The following is a 22,517-nucleotide window of genomic DNA, read 5'->3' on the forward strand; positions in this document are numbered from 1 at the left end:
ACAACAGAGGCTCCGCCCTCCTTACAACTCCTCAGGAACAGAAAGGCCAGGGGAAAAAATGAGGAGAAATTCAACCTAAAACCACAGACACCAGGGGAAGTGTCTGTCTGTGGCTCCAAATAAGGAAGGAGGTCAGTAAATAAAGGAGACTTGGCCCCAGCCCTCCTCCTCCTCCTCCTCGTGTAAAGGGAGGAAGCACAGTGGGTGTGGCGGTGGCATCCCGCTGCTGTCCTTGTTTAGCTGTGCAGCGTTCATCCAACACATCCTTCACTGCTTCATGCATCACCACAGCATTTCCTCCTCTTTAGCTCCACCGAGCAGAGGTCAGAGGTCAGAGGTCACCTGCTAAATACCCCAGAAAGAGACTTAAAGCATGCACAGAGAGAGAGAGACAACTGCAAACAGAGGATCAAATACACAGACTGTATATAAACAAGGGCTGGCTTTTATTCTGTAGCGCAGCCTTCTGGGACGTGTTGGTACGAGAGCCTCACAGCAGGAGCTCAGTGTGTGGGTCTGTCAGCTGCTGCTGAGCTGGACGAGCAGCTGACAGCTCCTCAGCATGACTGCAGAGACAGTTTAAAGGCGGACAGTGACGTGAGGAGCTGATGACGTCTGAGTCAGAGCTGATATTGAACAGAAATCAGAGGGACGTTTACTTCTTATATTTCCACACGTTGATTATCATCTGCATGCACAGTTTCACACTCTCACACTGCAGTGGGGGAAATTTATGGTTCAGCATCCAGCCAAAGGAGCTTTAATGCTGGGAATGCTGGACTCAGGGTCCCACGTTGAAGACAAGTGGAGTGCGTGCTGCATTCAGGACGCGCTGTAGCGTAAACAGATGATGTCACCTCCTTGGCGTGCTGCTGAGGCGTGTACAGTCTGTGTATGAATGAACACGATACACAGCCATATGAGGAGCTGCGAGCGCCAGTGAAAGGGGGGGGTTACATGGACAGTATGGCGGTGAGGAGAAAGTACCTGGAGATGAAGAGTGACGCGCATCAGAGAAAGGTTCAGCTCTTCAAAAAGGAGGCGCTCAGTATCCAGGGCCAACCGTGTCACTGTTTACAGTTTTAGAGTGACCTTTGGCCCCCAGCACTCGGCTCTGTTTTGAAGTCTGATGTACCTTTCCAGGTGTCGCCTCTGAGGCCCTCCCTGAGCCGTCGTGCATCAGTCACACCCTCAGAGTCGTTTGTGTTTGCGCTCAGCTCACCGAGAATGTAAATCTGTTGGCAGCAGCACAGCTGAGAATGGAAACAGGCCAGGGGAGGGGTCAAAGTTCATCTGAGAGTCAGCTGGAGTCCGAGCATGCCGAGAGATCCTGAATCCTTCAGACAGGAACCCCGAGGACCACGACCACAGTGCACAGAAACACACATCACTCTATAAAAGTAGAAACTAATAGAAATACACTTCAGACTGCTGTGTGTGTGTGTGTGTGTGTGTGTGTGTGTGTGTGTGTGTGTGTGTGTGTGTGTGTGTGTGTGTGTGTGTGTGTCAGCAGCTGAAAGGAGGTCATTCTCTCGGTCTCTTTAAAGACCAGCTGCTGACAGTAAACACAGCTGCACTTCAGCACCTGCTGAACCAGGACCAGGACCAGGACTGGGTCTCAACGGGGTCACATGTAGTTTGTTAACGTGGTGAAAACAGCAAAAAGAGTTTGAGCTGAAGTCTGTTGCAGCGCTAACAGAAACGCGTGCCCACCGTGTCGAGTTTCCTTGGAGACGGAGGGTGAGGACAAGCAGGGTGTCGGGGAGGGCTGAGGTGTGAGACACTGTCAGCAAACAGCGTCTGACCTTTACAGCACGACCCTGGTCCATCCACTCAGAGGCCCAGGAACACCCTGGAGACATGTGGCTGAATAGCTGGAACAGCTGGAACAAACACGCAGTCACCAGTCCGCCACATCAAACATCAAGTACCATCAATATGTCTGCGTCGCTCAGCTCAATATTAAAAGGAGAGAAGAAACACTGAGGACAAGGCGGGTTGCACAGCGGCTTGCAGGTGCCGAGGCCCACCTGAACGCAGGACTCGCAGTAACAGAGCTCACTGTGAGTACGGCGTGCTGCCAATCAACTCCGGCGCATCACAATCCAGGTGACCGCTGCGCTCGGCCATCGCTCAAACACAGGTCTTGCCTCTTCTCTGCAGGTGTGCATGGACCTGCGTGGTCTAGCATCCACCCTTCAGTCGGACAGGCCACGCCCCTAATAATGCAAACTGAAGTCATGAAAAAGAAAATGCTTCAGCCTTATCTGGCAGAAATTATTTATTATTTAACCCTTTAAGACCTACCAGAGAACCAAGCCCGCCAGAGCTTATATTATATGTTTACCTGCTGTGGAGCCATTTTTGGGAGCATTTCAAGTTGCTATACATCAATACAACCATTACAGCCCAGATTTTAATAATATGCATGCATTAAGTGCATAGAAATTACATAAATTGCAAAAAAGTGCAATAAAGTACAAAAAAATTGAAAATCGTTTTTGTTTTTTTAACATATATTTCTAGTTAGAGAAATTTAAGAGGCTTATCCCTCAAAACTGTAAATACAAAAAAGTTGCACAAAATAGTTTCCCACCACAGGAAATTTATTTTGAGTGTCTTCATAGTTTTATTTTTGAAATTCTATTCTATTTGAAATCCAATTTCTATACACTACAGGAAAAACGAAAATAAATATTATAGTGCAAATTTGCAAAAAGCAGCATGTGCATCAAAATTAACTATTTCCAGCAGTTCAATATGAGTCCTCAGCATCCCAGAAACGACACAAAGTCATAAAGTCAAAGATAACTTTTAAAAACACCAGCATAGACTCATGAGGCCCTGATGGTAAAAAACTACATTTCCGCGAAAATGATGTCACTTCCGGTTTCGGACAGGTCATGGCGGATATGCGATAGTTCATGTTGATGGACGTAGGAAGTGTTTTGAACAGCTGATCAGATCGGCAAAGCTGTTTCTGGAATATTATGTTTTAGTTCCTGCAAGTGCTTTTTATGCAGTTTTTGCAAAGCTATATCTGGAAGGAAACCGTGACCGAGGACAAGCTGATGGCATAAGATGTAAGTACAACTCCTCCGGTTTCATATGCAAAAAAAATTATTGCGCTAGCTTACGTGGTTGCAGAGCTACCGGGATTTAAAAATAGTTACGCAAAACGGAGCATGCCCGCTCTGACCGGCTTTAAAGGGTTAATTATTATTTTAATTTTGGTTTATATCCCAGCTGTTAACGTGGAGGGGGCAGGGCTTATGAGGCATACCGCCAGCAGCCTGCAGGGGGCGATGCACGTTTCATTCATTCATCATTGTAACTGCCAGAGGAGTTGCTCTTCAACCCCAATCACAGTGAAAGTAGGACTTTCACTGAGTAATCTGATTACTCTGGCTGTGTAATCTGATTACTCTGGCTGTGTAACCTGATTACTCTGGCCGTGTGATCTCCAGGAGCCCTCGGCGCTCCTCTCTCTCTGAGGAATGCAGTGAATGATGGGAGAAAGTCCGGGGGCACCACCAGCCGTGTGATTGGCTGCTTCCCTCGAGGCCTGCCCTATAAGGACTGAAGCAGGGGAGAGTGGGGGAGGCGCGGGGGGAGAGAGGAGACGGGAGGGGGCTCAGAGCCTTGTTTGGGATGGAGGGATGGATGGAGGAGGTGGAGGCTTGATAAACTCAGTCGCAGCTCTGCAGACTCTCACTTCTGTCCTGCCCCCGCCCCCACATCCCAGCAGGCCCTGCACCACCACGGTAAGACCTCCACCACCTCTTCTTCCTCACCTGGCTGCCTGTGCGTAAGTGTGATGAAGCTGCCGTTCCTCCTCTCTGCTCCTCTGCTCTGACACTTTAAAAATGTTGCAGCTCCTTCTCTGTCTTTACTTCGCCTCGTCTACCTCTTTTATTTTCTCTACAGTTCCATGATTTCACCTCCTCCATCACCTCCCAGTTTCTTCTCACAGCTCACCTCCTCCAGCACCTCCTCGCTCTCCTCCTTTCTGCTCTTTCTCATGTAAAACTGTGTAAAAGCTATGGAACCTTTTTCACCTCCTCTCCGTTCATTAAGCCTCTCCTCCACCTCCTCTGTGTCCTTCTCTGCTGTGCTCCTCGTGGTTGTAGTGAACAGTGAGAAAGTGGCACCTTTCACCTCCTCTCTCCTCCTCCTGTTGCTCCTCGCGTGTTTTTCCATGTTTCAGGTCGTTGAAACTTTGGTGTTTCTCGTGTGTTTAAAATTGGACTTTTTCTGACTGAAGTTTGGTTCAAACTGAAACTTTAATTGAACATTGATCAGATTAAATCCTCATTGAGCTCTGCAAAGCTCGCCGATCAGCTTTAAATGAATAAGAGAAACCTGTGGACCATTCCAGCCAGCAGGGGGCAGTGACTCCCCCCACAGAGTGAAATTGGTGAAAACTAAAAATACATGAAACATTTCTCATGCTTCTGGAGCATCTGATGTCCCAGAGAAATTTGAAGAACATAAAGAAAAAAAATCAAATGTAGGCTGAAAAATATATATTTAAAAACTGAAATATTGATTAAATACAAAAAGAAAATCAAATATTAACTTGTACTTGAACACAGGTATGGGGAGTGTGTCTGTGTTTTCCATATCATTTCTGAATTTAGTTTTTTGGCACAAACAGGCCTCCGTAGCCTCGTGTGAGGACGAGTGATGTCTTTACTTTTGCCTCTCAGCCGTGTGTGTTTAAAGTTTGAACACACACGGCCTCGTGTGTTTACAGCACACCTGCGGCAGCACAGAGACGTGAAAACAGTTTTTATGATTTTAGCTAAAGATCAAAGCAGATTTTTTTTCCTTAAAACTTTTTCTACAAATTGAAGAAAGGGAAAGACGTGAAACACACACATGTAGTTGTAGCTGTAAAACCTGTCAGGGCGGTGCAGCAGCGCCCCCTGCTGCTCACAGCCAGTTTGAAATCTGCAGAAAAAATGTTTCATGGTTTAAAAGGTAAATTTGAAAGGTTTGTGTTTCATGCAGCTGTGCTCGCCTCTGCATTAAACATCTGGATGACAGTTAGATGAAATCAGCTGATGCTGCAGGTTTAGTTTGGAGTTTATGCCACAGATGTCGAGCGAAGCTGGCAGGCAGGACTGAGGGCAAACTGAGCCCATGAGCTCTGCTGGAGGGAAAATCAGAAATATTCGATTCCCAGATTCATGACTAAATATGGACAGATGTGAGGTGAGGAGGCGAGGAGACGATGAGGGACACATGGGGAGGGGAGGGAGGCAGAGAGAGCACAGGGAGGGAGAGAGGGCGAGCGAGCATACCAAACACAGGCAGGACTCTGCTTCATGTCCTAATTAGGAAGTTTTCCCAGAGTGCCTCATGTTTGGGGGGGTGCTGCAGCTGGATGATGTGAGGTCCTCGGGCAGGTTTCCCTCTGTGCGGACGATCTATTTTAACCTCACTGCTTCAACAGGAGCGTCTTCTTACCTGCTGAAGGTCATGTCAGCTCACTGCGCCATCTTGTGGTGGAGTGCGGTACTGCAGGGACCTTCAGCCCGGCTCGGTGTGACCTTCAATGCGATGTGTCGAAGTTGCCTTTCCCTGCTCACTTCCTGCTGAAGCTTTAAACTGTCTCCAAAAGCACAAATGAACAAAAATGTCGAGTGGTTGGATCTCCGTCAGAGCCGTGAGCCCTCACAGGCCGCCGCGGCGCTGAGGGCTCAAACAGAATAATGTTGGGATGTGACACATGTGGATGGTTTGAGTGGCGAGCGCTCACACACGCCTGCCGATGATAAGTAATTGAACCTGCGTCTTCTTCTGCCTGCAGTGTGACTCGGTGTCGTAGTGTCGTTGCTCGTCTACAGCGCCCCCTGCAGTCATGTGTGATGACGAGGAGAGCACCGCTCTGGTCTGCGATAACGGATCCGGTCTCTGCAAAGCCGGATTTGCCGGAGACGACGCTCCCAGAGCCGTCTTTCCCTCCATCGTGGGCCGGCCTCGGCACCAGGTACAAACACACACACACACAGGGACATATGCATACAAATGCACAGAAACAAACACACACACACAGAAACAGACACACACACATGCATATACAGATAGACAGACACACACATACACACGCACAGAAACAAACACACACACATGCATATACAGATACACAGGGACACACACATACACACGCACATCCAGTTACAAATGTCGGGATTATGACAGTAATATATTATTGAAGAATCAGGGGACAGCGAGGTTAGTGGGCACAGGTGAGTACCAGACAGTAAACTGAGCGTGCTCTGTGTGGTGCAGGGAGTGATGGTGGGCATGGGGCAGAAGGACAGCTACGTGGGTGACGAGGCTCAGAGTAAGAGAGGAATCCTGACCCTGAAGTACCCCATCGAACACGGCATCATCACTAACTGGGACGACATGGAGAAGGTGTGTCTCACACACACACACACACACATGGACGCGCGCAAACACACACACACACACACACACACCTGTGTGACTGCTGCTCTGCTCTCTGATTGGTCAGATCTGGCACCACTCGTTCTACAACGAGCTGCGAGTGGCTCCAGAGGAACATCCCACCCTGCTGACTGAGGCGCCACTCAACCCCAAAGCTAACAGGGAGAAGATGACACAGGTACTACATGTACCACAGTAATGCAGTACTATAGTATAGTGCTCTACATGTACTGATAATATATATATATATATATATATATATATATATATATATATATATAATGTATTGCAGTATGAAAGTACACTACAGTACAACAAACAACAAGATGAAGCAGGTATCCCACAGACTGTAGATAAAAAATGGACATCATGACATCACCCATTAATTTTTTCAAAGTCAGATTTTAAATCTTAAGTTTATGGGTACTGCCGTAGTGGGTTTTTGCTTCAGGAAGTGAACATATTTGGTCAGTGGGTGGAATGCTGAAAGTTATAAGCTAATGCTAGTTTTCTTGGCTATCAGTCTGTATCCACACACTGTACAGGTTTATCACGCAGACGCAGATACCTGCTAATCAGTAACATACACTCAGCAAACTGGATCTAAGCCTCCTGGGATTATCTGTTAGCACAGTGACCTTACAGCAGCCATGTTACTGGTCACATTACATCATTTAAAATGCTCCAAAAAGCTCCACCAGCACAACACTGGGTCCAGAGGCCCAGTTCATGGACTCCAATTAGCTGAGGCAAAGCCTAGCAGGCAGCTAGCAGCTACAGCCACCTGTGTCACTATCCACCTGTCAGCCAAAGTAACCACGCCCCTAATAATGCAAACTTAATATGATTTAAAAACAGATGTTAAGAAGGGCAAATTATCTACAGAGACCAAACAGTTTGTGCATCAGGCTTTAAAAATGTTTATTTTTGGTGTAAAGTTTCAACGTGGAAGTCTGTGGGGGGCTGACGCACTGCTGCCTCTGCTGGATGCTAAAGGAACTGCAGGTTTTGGATTCTTCTGTCTGTTCCTGGAGGAACACAGATTGATGGTTAACACTAAATATTTCCACGATTTTTTTGTTTTCAGATCATGTTCGAGACCTTCAACGTTCCTGCCATGTATGTGGCCATCCAGGCCGTCCTATCACTGTACGCCTCAGGACGTACCACAGGTTGGACCACACCTCCTACTTTCTCCTTAATCACAATCTCATCTTAGTTTTGGTGCTTTACTCCTGGTCAAAAATGACTCCAAGGTTCCTCACAGTGTTACTGGAGGCCAACTTAATGCCATCCAGAGTAAGAATCTGGTTAGAGACCATATTTCTATGATTTTCAGGGCCGAGTACAATAACCTCAGTTTGATCTGAATCTGCATAGCAGCGAGAATGGCTGCACTGTTTCTAATTATATTTGTTGTCACGGTGACGGATTGAAAACTGTGGGTTTAAAGGTTAAAGTTAAAGGTTATTAATCAAAGTTGTCCTGTTTCTCTACCCTCAAGGTATCGTCCTGGACTCAGGTGATGGCGTCACCCACAATGTGCCGATCTACGAGGGCTACGCCCTACCTCATGCCATCATGAGGTTGGACCTGGCGGGCCGCGACCTCACCGACTACCTCATGAAGATCCTGACCGAGCGAGGCTACAGCTTTGTCACCACCGGTAGGTCACGCCCACTTCCAGGTAATGTCAGAGTCACCTGTGATGATGTTTCTGACCCGGTCTGTCTGTCTGTGTGCCTGCAGCGGAGAGAGAGATCGTGCGGGACATCAAGGAAAAGCTGTGCTACGTGGCTCTGGACTTTGAGAATGAGATGGGGACAGCCGCCACCTCGTCCTCGCTGGAGAAGAGCTACGAGCTTCCTGACGGGCAGGTCATCACCATTGGCAATGAGAGGTTCCGCTGCCCTGAGACGCTATTCCAGCCCTCCTTCATCGGTCGGTGCCTCCTGCCTGTCTGTCCCTGTACCTGGTTAGAGTAGAACTCTGCTACTTAATAAAACACTTTTTTTGTTTTATTAATCTGTTGAGTTTGCACTCCTGAATACTTGATCTGATGTGTCCGAACATCTTCAGACCCAAAAAACAAAGACAATCAGCAGATTCTCCAATGCTGACGATCGAGAAAAGCTCAGATTCGACTGTTCGCTCCGTCTTTTGTAACACTGATGGCTGATTGAACCTCTCTAACCCAGCATCTGGTCCTCGGTCCTCCTGCAGGTATGGAGTCGGCCGGTATCCACGAGACCACCTACAACAGCATCATGAAGTGTGACATCGACATCCGTAAAGACCTGTACGCCAACAACGTGCTGTCTGGGGGAACCACCATGTACCCGGGAATCGCAGACCGCATGCAGAAGGAGATCACCGCTCTGGCCCCCAGCACCATGAAGATCAAGGTGAGGCTTGACGACCTCACTGAGGCTCACTCACATTCAGCAGAAAATTAGTTAACTTTTGACCCCTCTCTCAGATCATCGCTCCCCCGGAGAGGAAGTACTCGGTGTGGATCGGCGGTTCCATCCTGGCCTCGCTCTCCACCTTCCAGCAGATGTGGATCAGCAAGCAGGAGTACGACGAGGCCGGACCCTCCATTGTCCACCGCAAGTGCTTCTAAAGGCTGCGCCCGGGCCTTCAAGCCCCGCCCCCTTCGCCTTTAGCACAACGTTATTTTAGCCTGCACTGAGCACCTGCTAACAGACCCCAGATCAGACACAGAAATCAGGCCCGCAGGGACGACAGGAAGTCAGAGCGCTCAACAGCGTTAACTTCAGAGGACAGAAAGTGATGTCATGTTTGTTTTTGAAGAACTTCCAGAAAGTCAAACATCCTCCCTCTCTGCTCACCTTCAAACTGTGAATGTGCCGCTTGCCCTCTGCAACCCCACCACCCCACATTCCACCTGTGGCCCCGCCCCCTCTGAGCTCCATGTTGGTGCTGTTTCCTGTCAGAAAGTGCGTTTTTATTTTTGATGAATAAAGCTTGAATGTTGCCCGCTGGTGTCGTCTTCTATCGATCACATTCACGCGGCGCTCTGATGATGTCACACGGTGTATGATGATGTCACTGCTGTTGACCTGTGGGTAGGTGTGACCTCGTGGTGCTGTCTGTATTAGTAACATTTGACAAGGTGGTGATGTGAACGTGGAAGTGGCGGTTGAATGAACCCAGGAAGACAATAAAGCGCTCTCATACCTGAACGGCGTCGCTCTTTTATTTCACCTGAGCTGAACTTTGTTGTCATAGCAACCAAAGCTGATTAAGAGTGAAGCAGATAAACAGTAAAACTGAAAATAAGTGAACTTTACTGAACTCAGCAGTGGGAACAAGTCCTGGGGGATGTACTGCCACCTGGTGGTCCGTGCTGGAACTGCAGCTGCTGACAGTAAAGACTTAAACATTTCAATACAGCTTTATTAAATAATAAAGATAAATCAAGTGGACCAGTGTGGCAAAGCCGTAATGATCCGTTTGGCAAAATAAAATCAGTTGGGCATTTTTATCGGCCTTCAGACAATAATTGTGATTTCTACAGTTCCGGACGCGACAGGCATGAACAAAAAAGCTTTATTAGTGTAAACATTAACGACCAGCAGACTGCATAACCCCTTCCTGCAGACCCACCCGAGACAGGTGTTCATCCTAGAGTGCAACCAGGGTGGGCGGAGCCTGAGACCCACTGTAGAGACGAGACCTCATTCAGCTCCGACATTATAATCTTCGGTAAGCAAGACTCTATTAGTCTCAAAAGAAACAATTTGGGCCCATTATCAGCTCGTGTACATCCCCGTGTAAAAAATCTTGGTTTCATTTTTGATTCCACTCTCAAGCTGGACAAGCAAATAAATCCAGTCGTTCGTGGCAGTTTTTTCCAACTCAGGAGCGTTTCTAAACTAAAAAATATCCTGTCATCTAAAGACCTGGAAACTGTTATCCATGCTTTCATATCGTCACGTCTTGACTATTGTAACTCTCTCTATTTAGGCATCTGTCACTCGAGCCTGTCACGCCTGCAACTTGTTCAAAATGCAGCCGCAAGGCTCCTGACGGGCACTAGAAAGAGAGAGAATGTTACCCCGGTACTCGCATCTCTACATTGGCTACCACTTAAACATAGAATCGATTTTAAGGTTTTACTATTTCTTTTTAAAGCTCTCCATGGTTTGGCTCCAGGTTACATTTCAGATCTTAGCCTGCACCGACCCACTCGATCTCTGCGCTCCTCCAGTCAGATGGTTTTATCCGTTCCACGCTCCCAGCTCAAATCTAGAGGTGACAGGGCTTTCTCCATTGCCGCCCCGAGACTCTGGAATAGTCTTCCCCCTTCATAAAATCCTCTTCATCCTTGGAAGTCTTTAAATCGAATCTCAAGACCTACTTATTTTCCATGGCTTTCGGATCTCTTTGATATCTTTTTTATTCTGTCTATTTGGTCTCTCTTTTTATTGGATGATGTTGCATGTGTATATACGTTATGTTCACATATGTGTGCTTGTGTGTGAATGTGTACAGTTTTGTATATGTATGTGCATATTTGCATGTACATTATATGCTATATACTCTTACGTGTCTTACAATTCCTTTTTAAAATGTTTTCTTTCTACTTTAATTCTTTTATTATATCATCCCTCAGTTCAGCATTTTGGCCGACACTTGATGTCTTTTAAATGTGCTGTATAAATAAAGATGACTTGACTCCTAACAAGACCAGGTTTCCTCCAGAAGGTTTGCCAGTTATCTATGAAGCCCACATCGTTTCTGGGACACCACTCAGACAGCCAGCAGTTTAAGGAGAACATGCGGCTAAACATGTCACTGCTGGTCTGATTGGGGAGGGGACCAGAGAAAACTACAGAGTCCCACATTGTTTTAGCTCTGGCCCCTGGAAGACAGTTGACCATGGTTGCCGGTGTCTCTAGCTTCACATGTCGGGGCGGCTGTGGCTCAGATGGTAGAGCAGATCAGCTGATCGGAAGGTCGGTGGTTCGATCCTTGGCTTCCCCAGTCTGCATGCCAAGTAGCCTTGCCCTCCAGGTTCATCGGAGTGTGAATGCGTGCGAATACAGGTTAGGTTGCACTCGTGTATATGAGTGGGTGTGAATGAGGCATGTTGTATAGAGCGCTTTGAGTACTCCGGGAGAGTAGAAAAGCGCTATATAAGAATCAGTCCATTAACCATGTCTGAGAACAGAATCACCAAATGATGATGATCCTAACACAGACGCTCTCGTACAAACTCATCTCCCTCTGCAGGACTTCCACAGGTCCTGCAGAGGGAGATGAGTTTGTACGAGAGCGTCTGTACTCGCTGCTGCAGCGCTAAGAACAGTGTTTTTAAACAAGTGCAACCGACGCTGCTCACAAACGGGCTCGTGTCTTTGAGTATTAGTGTCAGGTTGCTGCCATCACACCCCTCAGTCACACACCAAATGCTCGAATACTTCGTAGCAGGAGGGCTCCAACCATCGCCACCGTTTAGTTTCTGTCCCACAGAGCCGCAGTTAGAGTGCAGAAATCCTCCAAACAAAGTGAAGCGTCAGCCTGAAGATGGTACTGCGTCTTTCTTTTTCCTCTCAAAGCAAGTTTGTGTGAGAAGTTAAAGATCTGAGCAGTCTGGGTTTGAGTGGGTGGAGCGATCAGAGTGGGTGGGTGGAGCGATCAGAGTGGGTGGGTGGAGCGATCAGTTTCAGACACTTTTAATCAAAAAACAGACACATACAGGTGCTAGAGCAGCAGAGTGTTTTATTACCAAAAAGTTAAAAACAGCAGTCAGGTCACAGTTTGTCAAAACGTCATCAGCAAAAAACAGTCACACAACAGCTCAACAAGAAAACATCTGCTGGCGCACACACTGAGAAGTCCTCCAGCTGCAGGGCGCTTTGAACGCACCACGAGAGAAACATCAGAAAATAATTTCATCTGCAAGAAGTTTAAAAGGGCCCGCTGTGAGCGCCACGCCAGCCAGCGTTACACGACACACACCGGTGAGCCTGCAGCGCCCCCTGCTGTCTGCCACCCCTTACATGGCACCCCACTCGAGGTCAAAGGTCAGAGTAGCTTATGGCGTGAACGGTCTCGCCTAAAATGACAGAGTGTTAAGAGTCTCCTCACAGTTTCACATCTGCAGCAGCGAAGAGCTCAAAGAATGACTTTCACCTCTGACCAAACCTCACAAGACTGAACCGCCACAGCCAATCAGAGTGTCAGGGAAGCTGCCTAACAGGAAGTAAGGTCACAGCCAAGCTTGGTGGATATCAGGTGACTACCGGGGGCGCCTTAGCGCTGCGATCAGCGGCCCAGCAGGACGGGTGCGGCCTGACAGGCAGGACTCGGGGCAAACACTGCACAGGTGACAGCGCAGCTTCAGGTTTTATTCTGAAATCCACATCAGGATTTCCTGTCTTTAAGCTCAGAGGTGGACGCGCAAGGCATTCAGGGTCAGAGATGGCAGCAGGATTTCAGCACTGAAACTAAGCTGTGGCGGTTAAAGGTCATTTTTAGTCTGAGTGAAGCGTGGAGAGACTTCGTCCTTGAGAGCGCCAACGCTTCAACGTTCACGTTTTCCAGGCGAGGCACTCGCTCATGTCTGCTCCCAGTCCATCTTTCATTTAAAAACATCAAACTGCGTCTCAAACGGCTCGCTGGCAGTCGCCTCGACGGGAGCTTGGCCCACGCTGGAACTTGGCACAATCTGGGTCTCTGCAGACGCCATTTTCACAGCGCTGCTGTGACGGCAGCATCAGCTGAGGTTAGGTCTCAGTAAGCTTTTTATTAACTGCCCAATCAGAGCAGCTCACTGGCCTGAGATCACCCCCCCCATCTGCAGTGGCTCAGCAGCAAAAAAACAAAACAAACAACAACAAAAACACCAAAAATTAAAAGTGTTAAAAGTTTCCTGTAAATTTGACATCACAACGTGTCAGCAAACACCGGCGGTGCGTTCACAGTTTCCTCTTCAGAATAAAAGCCTGCCAGTGCTTCCTGTCTAAACCCTTAAGTCCAGCAGGTTAAGCCGCAAGTCCCTGAACACGACGTGTCTGCACACCTGAGGGGACAAAAGAGGACGGGTTACAGGTGATTCAGAGTCGGGGCTGAACACAGGACGCAGTATCCTGACGATGAGGTCGACCTCGGCGAGGGTCTCACCGTGAAGAGCGGCGGCTCCTTTGAGTGAGGATGGAAACCTTTCAGCTTGCAGGCAGAAACTTCGGACATCCCCAGGTTGGTCAGCCTGAACACACCTGTGCTGGGGGGGAGACAGGCGGAGCGACATTAGCGGGCTGAAAGGCCTCGTGGGAAATCGGCATACATGCGTGCTCCAGTGACAGACTTACTCGTTGTGTTTTGGCGCGCAGACGATGGCGACGGCTTCCGGCAGCATCAGTTGATATGAGCAGTGAGTGTGGAGGTCGACGCTGGACAGGAAGGCCGTCTGAGTGGGATGAGTCTGAACACAGAGGTCAGAGGTCACACACACTGAACTACAACCCTGACTGAAGTAGGGCTGCCACAAACGATTATTTTGATAGTCGACTAGTCACCGATTATTTTTGCGATTAGTCGACTAATCAGATCATCATCCACTGGACGTAAAACGTACAGCTTATTGCACCAGCAGCATCTGCTCTTATATAACTATCATTAGCTTACAGCTTTAAGTGTGTAAGGTGCTAACTAAAAATAAAGACAAGATGATAGTTTATTAAATTATTTATTATATTATAATTTTAATGAAATTTGCAGATTGTTTCGGTAAAGTTTAATAAACTCCTTGCTATCTAAAATATAACAGGACACCGGAGTAGATTCTGGAGCATCTCACACTTCTGATGATCAGCTGTCTGCTTGACGTTTATTCAGCTGTGTAAAAACTATAACTTTAATCTCAGCCAAACCGATTTACTCAGGAACAAATAAAATACTAAAAAAGCCAAACAACAACATTTTAAGTTATCTAAGTGACTCATATATATTTAACCTGAGGAGCGAAAGACGGCGGTGGGTTTGAAAACGATTTGCCGGGAGTCCGGTGTTCTCACGGCGCTAGTGAGCCTAGCCCCCGGCTAGCTATCGAGCTAGTGGGTAACAGACGTCTCCGAAAACGTCGGAGCGCTTTTGAAAATATGTGGTGTCTTGATAAACTGAGCAGATATTTGAGGTTTACACAGCTACATTCTCGCCTGAAAATATGTTAAACGTTTATTTTGTGACCCAGAAAGAATAATAAGAGTAACATTAAAACTAACTAGCTGCCGCCATTGTTGGAAACTGCGCTGGGCTGCGCTATGAATTCTGGGACACAGCTTCTTCTTCTTCGGGGTTTAACGGCAGCTGACATCCTTGTACATGCAGTGCTGCCATCTTCTGTTTCAGTCCGTTATTACACTCTTAAATCCTGCTACTTATTCCTGCGTCTTTTGGGATCTTACAAAGCTTCAAACGACGCGTCGACTATTAAATCAGTCGTCGTTCAATTTTGATAGTCGACAAATCGTGGCAGCCCTAGACTGAAGTGACGCGTGGAGGGTGAGAGAGTGCAGAGTGAGACCTCTCCCTCGCTCTGCTCATCTGTTGCTCAACCGCAGGCACCGTTTCCATGGTGATATATGATCATGTAAATGAAGGAGAAACGCTGGTTTTCTCAGGAACGTGTGCTCGCTTACAGCACTTGTGGGGACTTGATACCAAACCACTCACCAAAAGAGGCCCCGAGTGAGGCATTTGTGAGGACATTAACCAGACGGGTAACCTTACAGTTTATTTTAGTGTCGCACTGTTTCTGTTCTCACAAACTGCTGTTGCTACGAAGAAGGTTAACTGCATCTCTACAAGAGCCAATCATGGAGCTCCAGGACCTCCTCCAAGCCCCTCCCCCCAGCTTGCATGCTTACGTGGATCCAGCCCAGCGTCAGCAGGTGATGCTCATCCTGGAAGCTGAACAGCTCCTCCACGTTCTCCATGTCGCAGAAATCCGGGCCGGCGGTCTGTTTGGGGACTACGACGTGAGTCAGCGTGAACTCGTTGTGCGTCTGAGAATGAGAGAGAGGCGGGGCTTGGCTGGTGGTATATGACTGAAAATGGGTGAGGGCGGGACAGGACGTGCGTTTCGCTCACCAGCTGTCCGCAGAGGACGCCGCAGGTCTCGATTCCTCTGGCCGTGTTTGACCGGGCCAGCGAGAGGAAACTCTGAGTCAGCCCTTTGGGAATCAGGACTCGCCTCAGGCCCTCCACCCTCTCACCTGTACACAAACACACCTGGTTTAAGAGGGCGTAACGTCTGTGTGGAGGTCTGATTGAACCTTTTGCACCGCATACGACAGGTACGCAGTAAACGCAGGTAAACGGAGTGACTGTGTACTGACTCTGTACTCCAGCCAGCGTGGCGGCGGGTTGGCTCACAGGGGCAGGCAGTCTGTTTCTGTTAGGGTCTGCCCCCAGGGATCGTATGCTGTTTTTGATTGGCTGCTGGGACAGACGGGAGCCGTCTGTCACCTCAGGCACTTTGGTCTGAACCTGCAACACAAACATGAAAGACACAGTCAAACTACACAGTACTCACAGTACTCGGTAGTCTGAGCCAGTATTACAGTACACCAGTACTTCACAAGCTAATCTGTTAGTAGGCAGGCTAACGTTAGCTCAGAGTCAGGTTAGAGTTTAATCCTGAGTGTAAAGCTGGTCGACCTTAGCTTCCCTGCTAACACCAGCTAGCTGGTTAGCTTTAGCTAGTTCTAACGTCAAAATGAGACACGAGTGTTAGTTTGTGTTGAGCCGGTCATTTACTGGACTCTCTTTGTAAGCTAATGCTGGCTAACGTTAGCTAGTGTTGCTCCCTGTGGACGAGGCAGGTCCGTACATGAAGGTTGTCCTGCTGCCAAAGGCACTGCAGTATGAAACAAAACATCGACGCAGCTTCCGCATCGAGAAGATTAAGCCAGTGAGAAATTCCTTAAGCCTGTACTATGAAGAATACGCTACCTTTTGCTCCGCCTCCACTCCTCTCTTATTGGCCAGCTCCTGGCGTCTCAGCTGGTCCTCGAAGTAGCGAAACTGTTCCGATTCAATCTGCATGCGTCGCAGAGCGGCGACGCGCTGCCTCTCCTCCTCCAGCAGCAGGAACCTTCTCCTGTCCTCGTCCAATAGGGACAGCTGCTGCAGCTGCTGGCCACACCCGTGCACCACGACCGCCGCCTGGCTCTGAGGAAACAAAGATGAGCTCGTACAGGTGGCTGCGGCGAGTTCACCTAAAATAAACGACTACTAGTCTGAACATCACTGTAGGAGGTCACCTCTGACAGGCGTGTCACACCCTAACCTTCACCTGAAAGACAGGTGGGATGGACTCACCGCGCAGAGGCCGTTCCCCTGGATCGTTCCCATACCGAGCGCTCCTCTGATCAATTATCAATACTGTGAAAACTCACTCACCTGGGCTCTGAGGTATTCGCTGTGTTCCCTGCTGTATTTCTCCTCCAGGCGCTTCTTCAGCTCGTCTTTACGGGGAAACGCCACCTCCTGAAGTTTCTGCATAGACAGAACAGGTCACAGCAAAGACACCAGGACCAGAACCAGGTGTGGTTCTGCAGCAGGAACACCTGAGGAACCGCAGCTGGAGCACCAAAAACAGCATAAATGTACGAGTGTGACTTTACAGAGGTCACTCTGGGTCCACCTGGACTCAGGAGGATTCATGATGTAGGGCTGGCGTGATGAGGGGGAGGGGCCAGATGGAGGCAGTCCTTCACAGCCACAACAACAAGACAAAGATTTGAAGTCTGGTTTAAGGACTGGACACGTTTCCAGCGACGTCCAGCGACCACTTATAAAAACGTCTTCCACCAGCCGAGCCAACTTTACACCGATGAACGAGTTTAACTACGTCAGCCACCATTGTGTCGCCTACTTAGAAACATCACATTTAAGAATAAACCAAGGAAACGCTGACACACGCGCTCAAAACAAAAACAGGAAGGAACAAATACGACGAGACGGGCGGAAATGGTCGCCCTCGCCCGCCATCTCACAGACCGATACCCAGAAATTCAACTTTTAAAGTTCAGTGAAATCCAGCTGTTATGTTTCTGCTCTTTAAGCTCCAGCTGTGGCAACTGCACGAGTTCCAGATGTTTCCTGATGTTTCTGCTGCACGATCAGTTTTCTAGAATCTTCCAGGGATGAAAACTTTCGTGTTTCTACCATGATAAAAACGGTCGTGACTTTTCTGACGCAGCCGTGAAAGCGTGAGCTCAGCATCAGGACAGATGTTTCTACACGACGGCGGCGAGCCTGCTCGCAGCGACTAACACGGCACTTTTAAGCCAGCTGATTAACGAACAAGTATCTGTCTCAGCTCCAACCCACCAGACACTCTCACCTGAACACTAACACCCCGCCCACCAGCTTCAGCCAACAGGATCTCAGTCGAAACATCCCCGAGCACAAATCGAGCAGGAGATCTGGAAACTTGTTCATGTGTTAAACATGTGGAGTGACATCTCCATCATCCTGCTAACAAACCACAGACTCGATGTATGAGCCAGATCTGTGTCAGCAGTGCACAGCGTTTAATCCTGGTTCAACTCTGAGCCTGACTTTTTAAAACTCCACCACATCCCAAGATTAAAAAAATAAACAGTGCATGGTTAGTCTGGCCTGAAGCCTCAGCTGAAGCCTCTTCATGGGCAGAATCGATGCACCAAAGGTTGTTAAGTACCAACAAGAAACAGGCCCACAGATCTGGAGATTTGCTAGCGTGGAAAACAACTCAGACAAGAGCGACAGACTGAAGGCTGCTCTGAGAAAGACGAGCATCATAGCGCTAACAGAAGCTAACTGCCACTGTGTTGTCCACAAACTGCTAACGACAAGCAGCCTGGAGAATATCTACCGACATCTGAGGACAAACCACCACATCTCAAATGATGAGTTACAACCATCGAGCCAGATTTTAAACCAGCATGGCAGCAGGAGCTAGCTGGATGTAGCTGGAGCTACCTGGAGCCATCAGAGGCCAAAGGAAGCTAACAGCTGCTAGCTGGAGCGACCTAAAACACTTACAGGAGGAGGTGAGGGGAAAGCTGCAGCACAGCGAGCAACAACCTGAGCAACAGGAAGCTGGGAGTGATAACACACAGGCTGATTGGGTGATTGTCTGCAGCTGGTGGGGAAACAAACAAAGACAGGAAGTAGAAGTGGCTCAAGAGCAGGCAGGTGAGCGTCTTCAAAATAAAACAGGAAGTTCATAACGATTGTTACCTTCATGATGAAGTGTTTCTCGGGGATGGCAGTGCACTGCTGGTAGTCTCTGTGAGCGGGCAGCTTCTCTACAAATAGACTGAAAGACAGCGGCCGTCACATCACATGCTGTGCGAAACACCAAGCAGCCCTGCCCCCAACGCCACTGAGCCTCACGTGATAAACTTGGTGTAGAGGACGTAGGCGTTCTCCAGGCTGCCCTCCTCCAGGTAAACCGCCGCCATGCGCTCCATCTCCACGCCCGAGCGGAAGTAGCGTCTGGGCGCGATGTCCTCGTTGATCTCCACGCAGCATCCCATCTTCCCCAGCGCTCGGACGCGTTCCGCCGCCGTCAGCGACACGTCTGTGTAGTCGGGCTCTGCTGCCAGCTTCTTCTGTGGAAGAAAGTGTTTGTCAGAGAAGAGCAAAGATGGCAGCAGCCTCTAAAAACATCAACATGAGCACTAATGATTTCAGTTTGGAACGGTCATCGATGCTCAGAACGACCCTTCAGAGACCCGGGTTTGAGGAGGCTTTCTCTACGGCTCGACCACTAAGTAAAATAAAATATCTCAGTGAAAGATTTTAAAAGTGTGTTCTGTTTAATAGCAGGTGACGAGCTTAAGGACACGAAACTCATTTAAGGAGCCGACATTAAAAACTCTGAATGGCGTCACAGCTGAGCTGATGTGTTTTTCAGGCAGGAAACTGAGATTTCCCGTCCCCGCTGGGAGCCTGAATGCAGCGTTTGTTGCTCAGCTCATTAAGATGACGGCGCCAGTCGGAGCGCCGAGAATAAGAAGACCTCTGTGCACCGAGCCGACACAGAAACAACCCCACTCTGTCTCACCTTTGATCTGATGTTTTATATAAAACTTTGTTCTTACTGATCAGGAAGCATTTTGTCTTTTACTTCTAATTTTATTCTAATCTGATTCTGATTTTATATGTAATTTTATTTTATTACAACTCTTTTTTTTCTTTCACTTTTTTAATCACACTCGTTTCATTTTATTTCATTTTTAGTTAAATAATTAAATGACAAAAATAAAGTAAGAGACGTGATTTTCAGCATCCAGGTAAAATGATGCAGTCGTTGTAGACCTCAGCACGTGCTGGCAGTCGTGTCACTGTTGTGTTGTAAAGCTGTTATGATGCGTGTTTTTCTGTCCCCACATTGTGAGTAACAAGAACACGTGTGGGTCCCCACAGCATCAGTAAAACACACACACACACACACACTCAGTACTTACCAATGTGTTTAAGCTGAAGCCTTGTTCCATTGTGTGTGTGTGTGTGTGTGTGTGTGTGTGTGTGTGTGTGTGTGTGTGTGTGTGTGTGTGTGTGTGTGTGTCTCAGCGTGTGCGTGTCACTGGTCGGCCCACGGCCGGCTCGTCCATCTGCCACCTCCCATGATGCTTCACTGCGGGGGAGACAGAAAAACAAGATGAGCAGCTTTGAAACGCCACATATGGGGGGAATGTTCCTTTAAAGCTGTTTTATTTCCCATCAGCCCCTCATCACCATCATCATCATCATCATGCCTGCCTGTCCTTCAGCTTGGTCCACAGTTACCGTGGCAACCAGCGACTAACCATGAGGTGACTCAGCCGCTCTTAAACCGATGAAGACAAGGCGAGCTCCCACTCCTCACAAGCTTCTGTGTCCAAACAAACAGCTCTGATCACGCCACTGTCACCGTGGCAACAGTTGCACCTGGCTGGAAGTGCTTCGAAAGAACAAACTCGCCCCAATTTTCATTTATAACCATTCACAGGTGAGACTCCAGCCCCACCAACTGTCCATCCTACCATTACGCTCAGCAGAAGCTCAAAGTCCTCCATATTGGTCTGACGGCAGTCCTGGATCAGTTCTGGAGGCTCACCTGCAGCAGGTGAACACCTGGAGGAGAGGAGGCCCTGATCCAGGGGATCCTCATGGGCAGGTATAGAGAGCCTGTCGCAGGTTACGAGGGACTCACCTCCACCTGGGCCAGTTAAACTCGTCTCTGTGTCTGAGGATCAAACTGAACTGCTCCTGACTCCGCTCACATCAGCTGATACACATCAGACCTGTCGGCGTCGTTTCCGTCAGCCAATCAGAACTCAGTGCTTGTAACGCAGGTGTGACGAGTTGAACCAGCTCGGCCTCATTCAGATCGTTCAGGTGCTGACGAGCCAGCGGCGACACATCGACACCTGCAGACGACCTGAGGTAACCTGACAGCAACGACGATGATGATGATGCCATGCAGGTGTTTAAAGGTGAACACCTGCATGGAGTCCCCTGAAACATGTGATTTAAGGTGGACATGTCTGTGAGCGCCTTAAATCTAGATGTAAACCTAAACACAGGTTTGCTTTCAGGCTGCTGTGATGTCACAGCTGGACACACCTCAATTAGCAGATCAATTAATTGATTTATTTTTCAAAATAAAAGCTTGTTTTAAAAAAGCTCAGTGACTGAAATTAAAAATTAAACTTTTATTTCTTTGTTTTGGGTTCATTGAGTCTCTATTTTCAAAATAAAAGTTGACAGTCTTTATCTGCTACGTCACAGACTTTCAAACTAAAGTTTGAAGGCTTCAACATGTCATTACAAGATTTATCGATAAACCAAAGGCTGATCAGCAGGTTCACTGATTAGTGATTGGTTTAAAAATGAGCTGCTGGGGAACCAATAGACAGCCCTGTTTTAACTTTAGCATGAAAACATCTGGAAACAGCTGCTTTCACCTGATGATGACGTCTACAGGTCCTGATCAGCTCGATAAAGAAAATGATTGATTTACCGGCTCGGTGTCGGCGTTCAGCCCGCAGTCCGGCTGCATCCCGCGATCACACATGGAGCCCGGCGGCGGAGGATGAACCGGATCCAGGGCGGTGCGGACCGGTCCAGCTGCGGGACAGATGTGAGAAACGGATGAAAGCTCCGGAGGATGCCGCCGCTCCACACCAACTACCCGCGGAGATGGTAGCCGCAGAGATCGTCTCTGAGATCGAGATGACTCACTCGCACTTTACGGTGTCACCGCGGCGGGTGTGACCTCTGTGCACATGCGCAGAAAGCCCCCACAGAGAGCAGGAGAACAGCGGGAGGTCTCACTCAGACAGAGACCCGGCAAACATAATCAAATGATGTCATCAATAATAATGACGCGAACAGATTGGTTGTGACAGACATCCATCACAGAACATCCGGGGCCTCAGCAACAGAAACCATCCGAAACACCTTCAGCACAGCAGGTGAGACTCTTTCAGAATAAAGGACACCGTTTCAAATGTTTCTGAGCAGAGCTGCTTTAAAGCTCGACATGTTGCCTTTATCACAGCGGGTCTCACCGGAAGTGGAGCGGTGCAGAGCGAGGGTCCGAGAGCACCTGTGATCAGGTGTGTGCGGATGTTTATCGCCCTCTTCTGGACTCTGATAATCACTGCTGATGTTTTCAAGTTTGATTTCATATGAAAACATTCAAACCGCCTGGTGATGCTCTGAGTTTACCTGCCTGTCTGTTCTTCCGGCTCCTCCTCCTGCTCCTCCTCCTTTGTGCCTCGGGCTCTTTCTGATGTCTCAACATCAGCAGGTAAAGTACACAAAGTTCTCTTTGCAGCCTACAAAATAAAAGCACCGGGTCTGACAATGAAGCAAAAGTTCTTCTGTTGGGAAGAAAAGACCACATGAGATCACGTGCGCGCCCTCCGAGTGTCACGTGGAAACGGGAAGCCGTCCAGACTCAGCTACGTTTTCTGGTGTGTTTAGTAATAAACTGAATGAAGTGAAACAGCAAGAGACTCTTATTCTGAAAATGGATCCGGATG

The 22,517-nt window shown here is 48.4% G+C and overlaps 2 protein-coding genes across 4 annotated transcripts; one reads left to right on the forward strand and one right to left on the reverse strand.

The window, feature by feature from the left end:
- The first annotated feature begins 3,637 nt into the window (after positions 1-3,637).
- acta2 (actin alpha 2, smooth muscle) lies at positions 3,638-9,665 on the forward strand. 2 transcript variants are annotated; one of them, XM_014408321.3, is made up of 9 exons: positions 3,638-3,764; positions 5,816-5,995; positions 6,298-6,426; positions 6,527-6,637; positions 7,547-7,631; positions 7,964-8,125; positions 8,209-8,400; positions 8,683-8,864; positions 8,939-9,665. In XM_014408321.3, the coding sequence occupies exons 2-9, from the start codon at positions 5,867-5,869 to the stop codon at positions 9,080-9,082; spliced, it is 1,134 nt and encodes a 377-aa protein (XP_014263807.1). In that variant the 5' UTR covers positions 3,638-3,764; positions 5,816-5,866; the 3' UTR covers positions 9,083-9,665. The 2 variants fall into 2 exon arrangements, with proteins under 2 accessions (XP_014263807.1, XP_076743907.1); XM_076887792.1 differs by having other exon boundaries at positions 3,737-3,808.
- A 2,525-nt stretch (positions 9,666-12,190) lies between these two features.
- On the reverse strand, positions 12,191-21,649 carry stambpl1 (STAM binding protein-like 1). 2 transcript variants are annotated; one of them, XM_014408306.4, is made up of 12 exons: positions 21,491-21,649; positions 19,953-20,122; positions 18,877-19,094; positions 18,721-18,799; positions 16,894-16,989; positions 16,444-16,662; positions 15,828-15,978; positions 15,580-15,704; positions 15,357-15,494; positions 13,800-13,912; positions 13,612-13,706; positions 12,191-13,510 (listed from the first exon to the last, which is right to left on the reverse strand). In XM_014408306.4, the coding sequence occupies exons 2-12, from the start codon at positions 19,980-19,982 to the stop codon at positions 13,473-13,475; spliced, it is 1,302 nt and encodes a 433-aa protein (XP_014263792.1). In that variant the 5' UTR covers positions 19,983-20,122; positions 21,491-21,649; the 3' UTR covers positions 12,191-13,472. The 2 variants fall into 2 exon arrangements, with proteins under 2 accessions (XP_014263792.1, XP_014263791.1); XM_014408305.4 differs by having other exon boundaries at positions 13,612-13,711; positions 21,491-21,645.
- Between the last annotated feature and the right edge of the window lie 868 nt (positions 21,650-22,517).

The sequence above is a fragment of the Maylandia zebra genome, linkage group LG8 (genome assembly GCF_041146795.1).
Source record: "Maylandia zebra isolate NMK-2024a linkage group LG8, Mzebra_GT3a, whole genome shotgun sequence".
Taxonomy (NCBI): Eukaryota; Metazoa; Chordata; class Actinopteri; order Cichliformes; family Cichlidae; genus Maylandia; species Maylandia zebra.

Coding starts and splice junctions, on each gene's coding strand:
- acta2 (XM_014408321.3), top strand. CDS start 5,867: ATGTGTGATGACGAGGAGAGCACCGCTCTGGTCTGCGATAACGGATCC. Junction 6,427..6,526: donor ACTGGGACGACATGGAGAAG/GTGTGTCTCACA, acceptor CTGATTGGTCAG/ATCTGGCACCACTCGTTCTA. Junction 6,638..7,546: donor ACAGGGAGAAGATGACACAG/GTACTACATGTA, acceptor TTTTGTTTTCAG/ATCATGTTCGAGACCTTCAA.
- stambpl1 (XM_014408305.4), bottom strand. CDS start 19,982: ATGGAACAAGGCTTCAGCTTAAACACATTG. Junction 19,095..19,952: donor GCTTCAGCTTAAACACATTG/GTAAGTACTGAG, acceptor TTTCTTCCACAG/AAGAAGCTGGCAGCAGAGCC. Junction 16,990..18,720: donor AGAAACACTTCATCATGAAG/GTAACAATCGTT, acceptor CTGTCTATGCAG/AAACTTCAGGAGGTGGCGTT.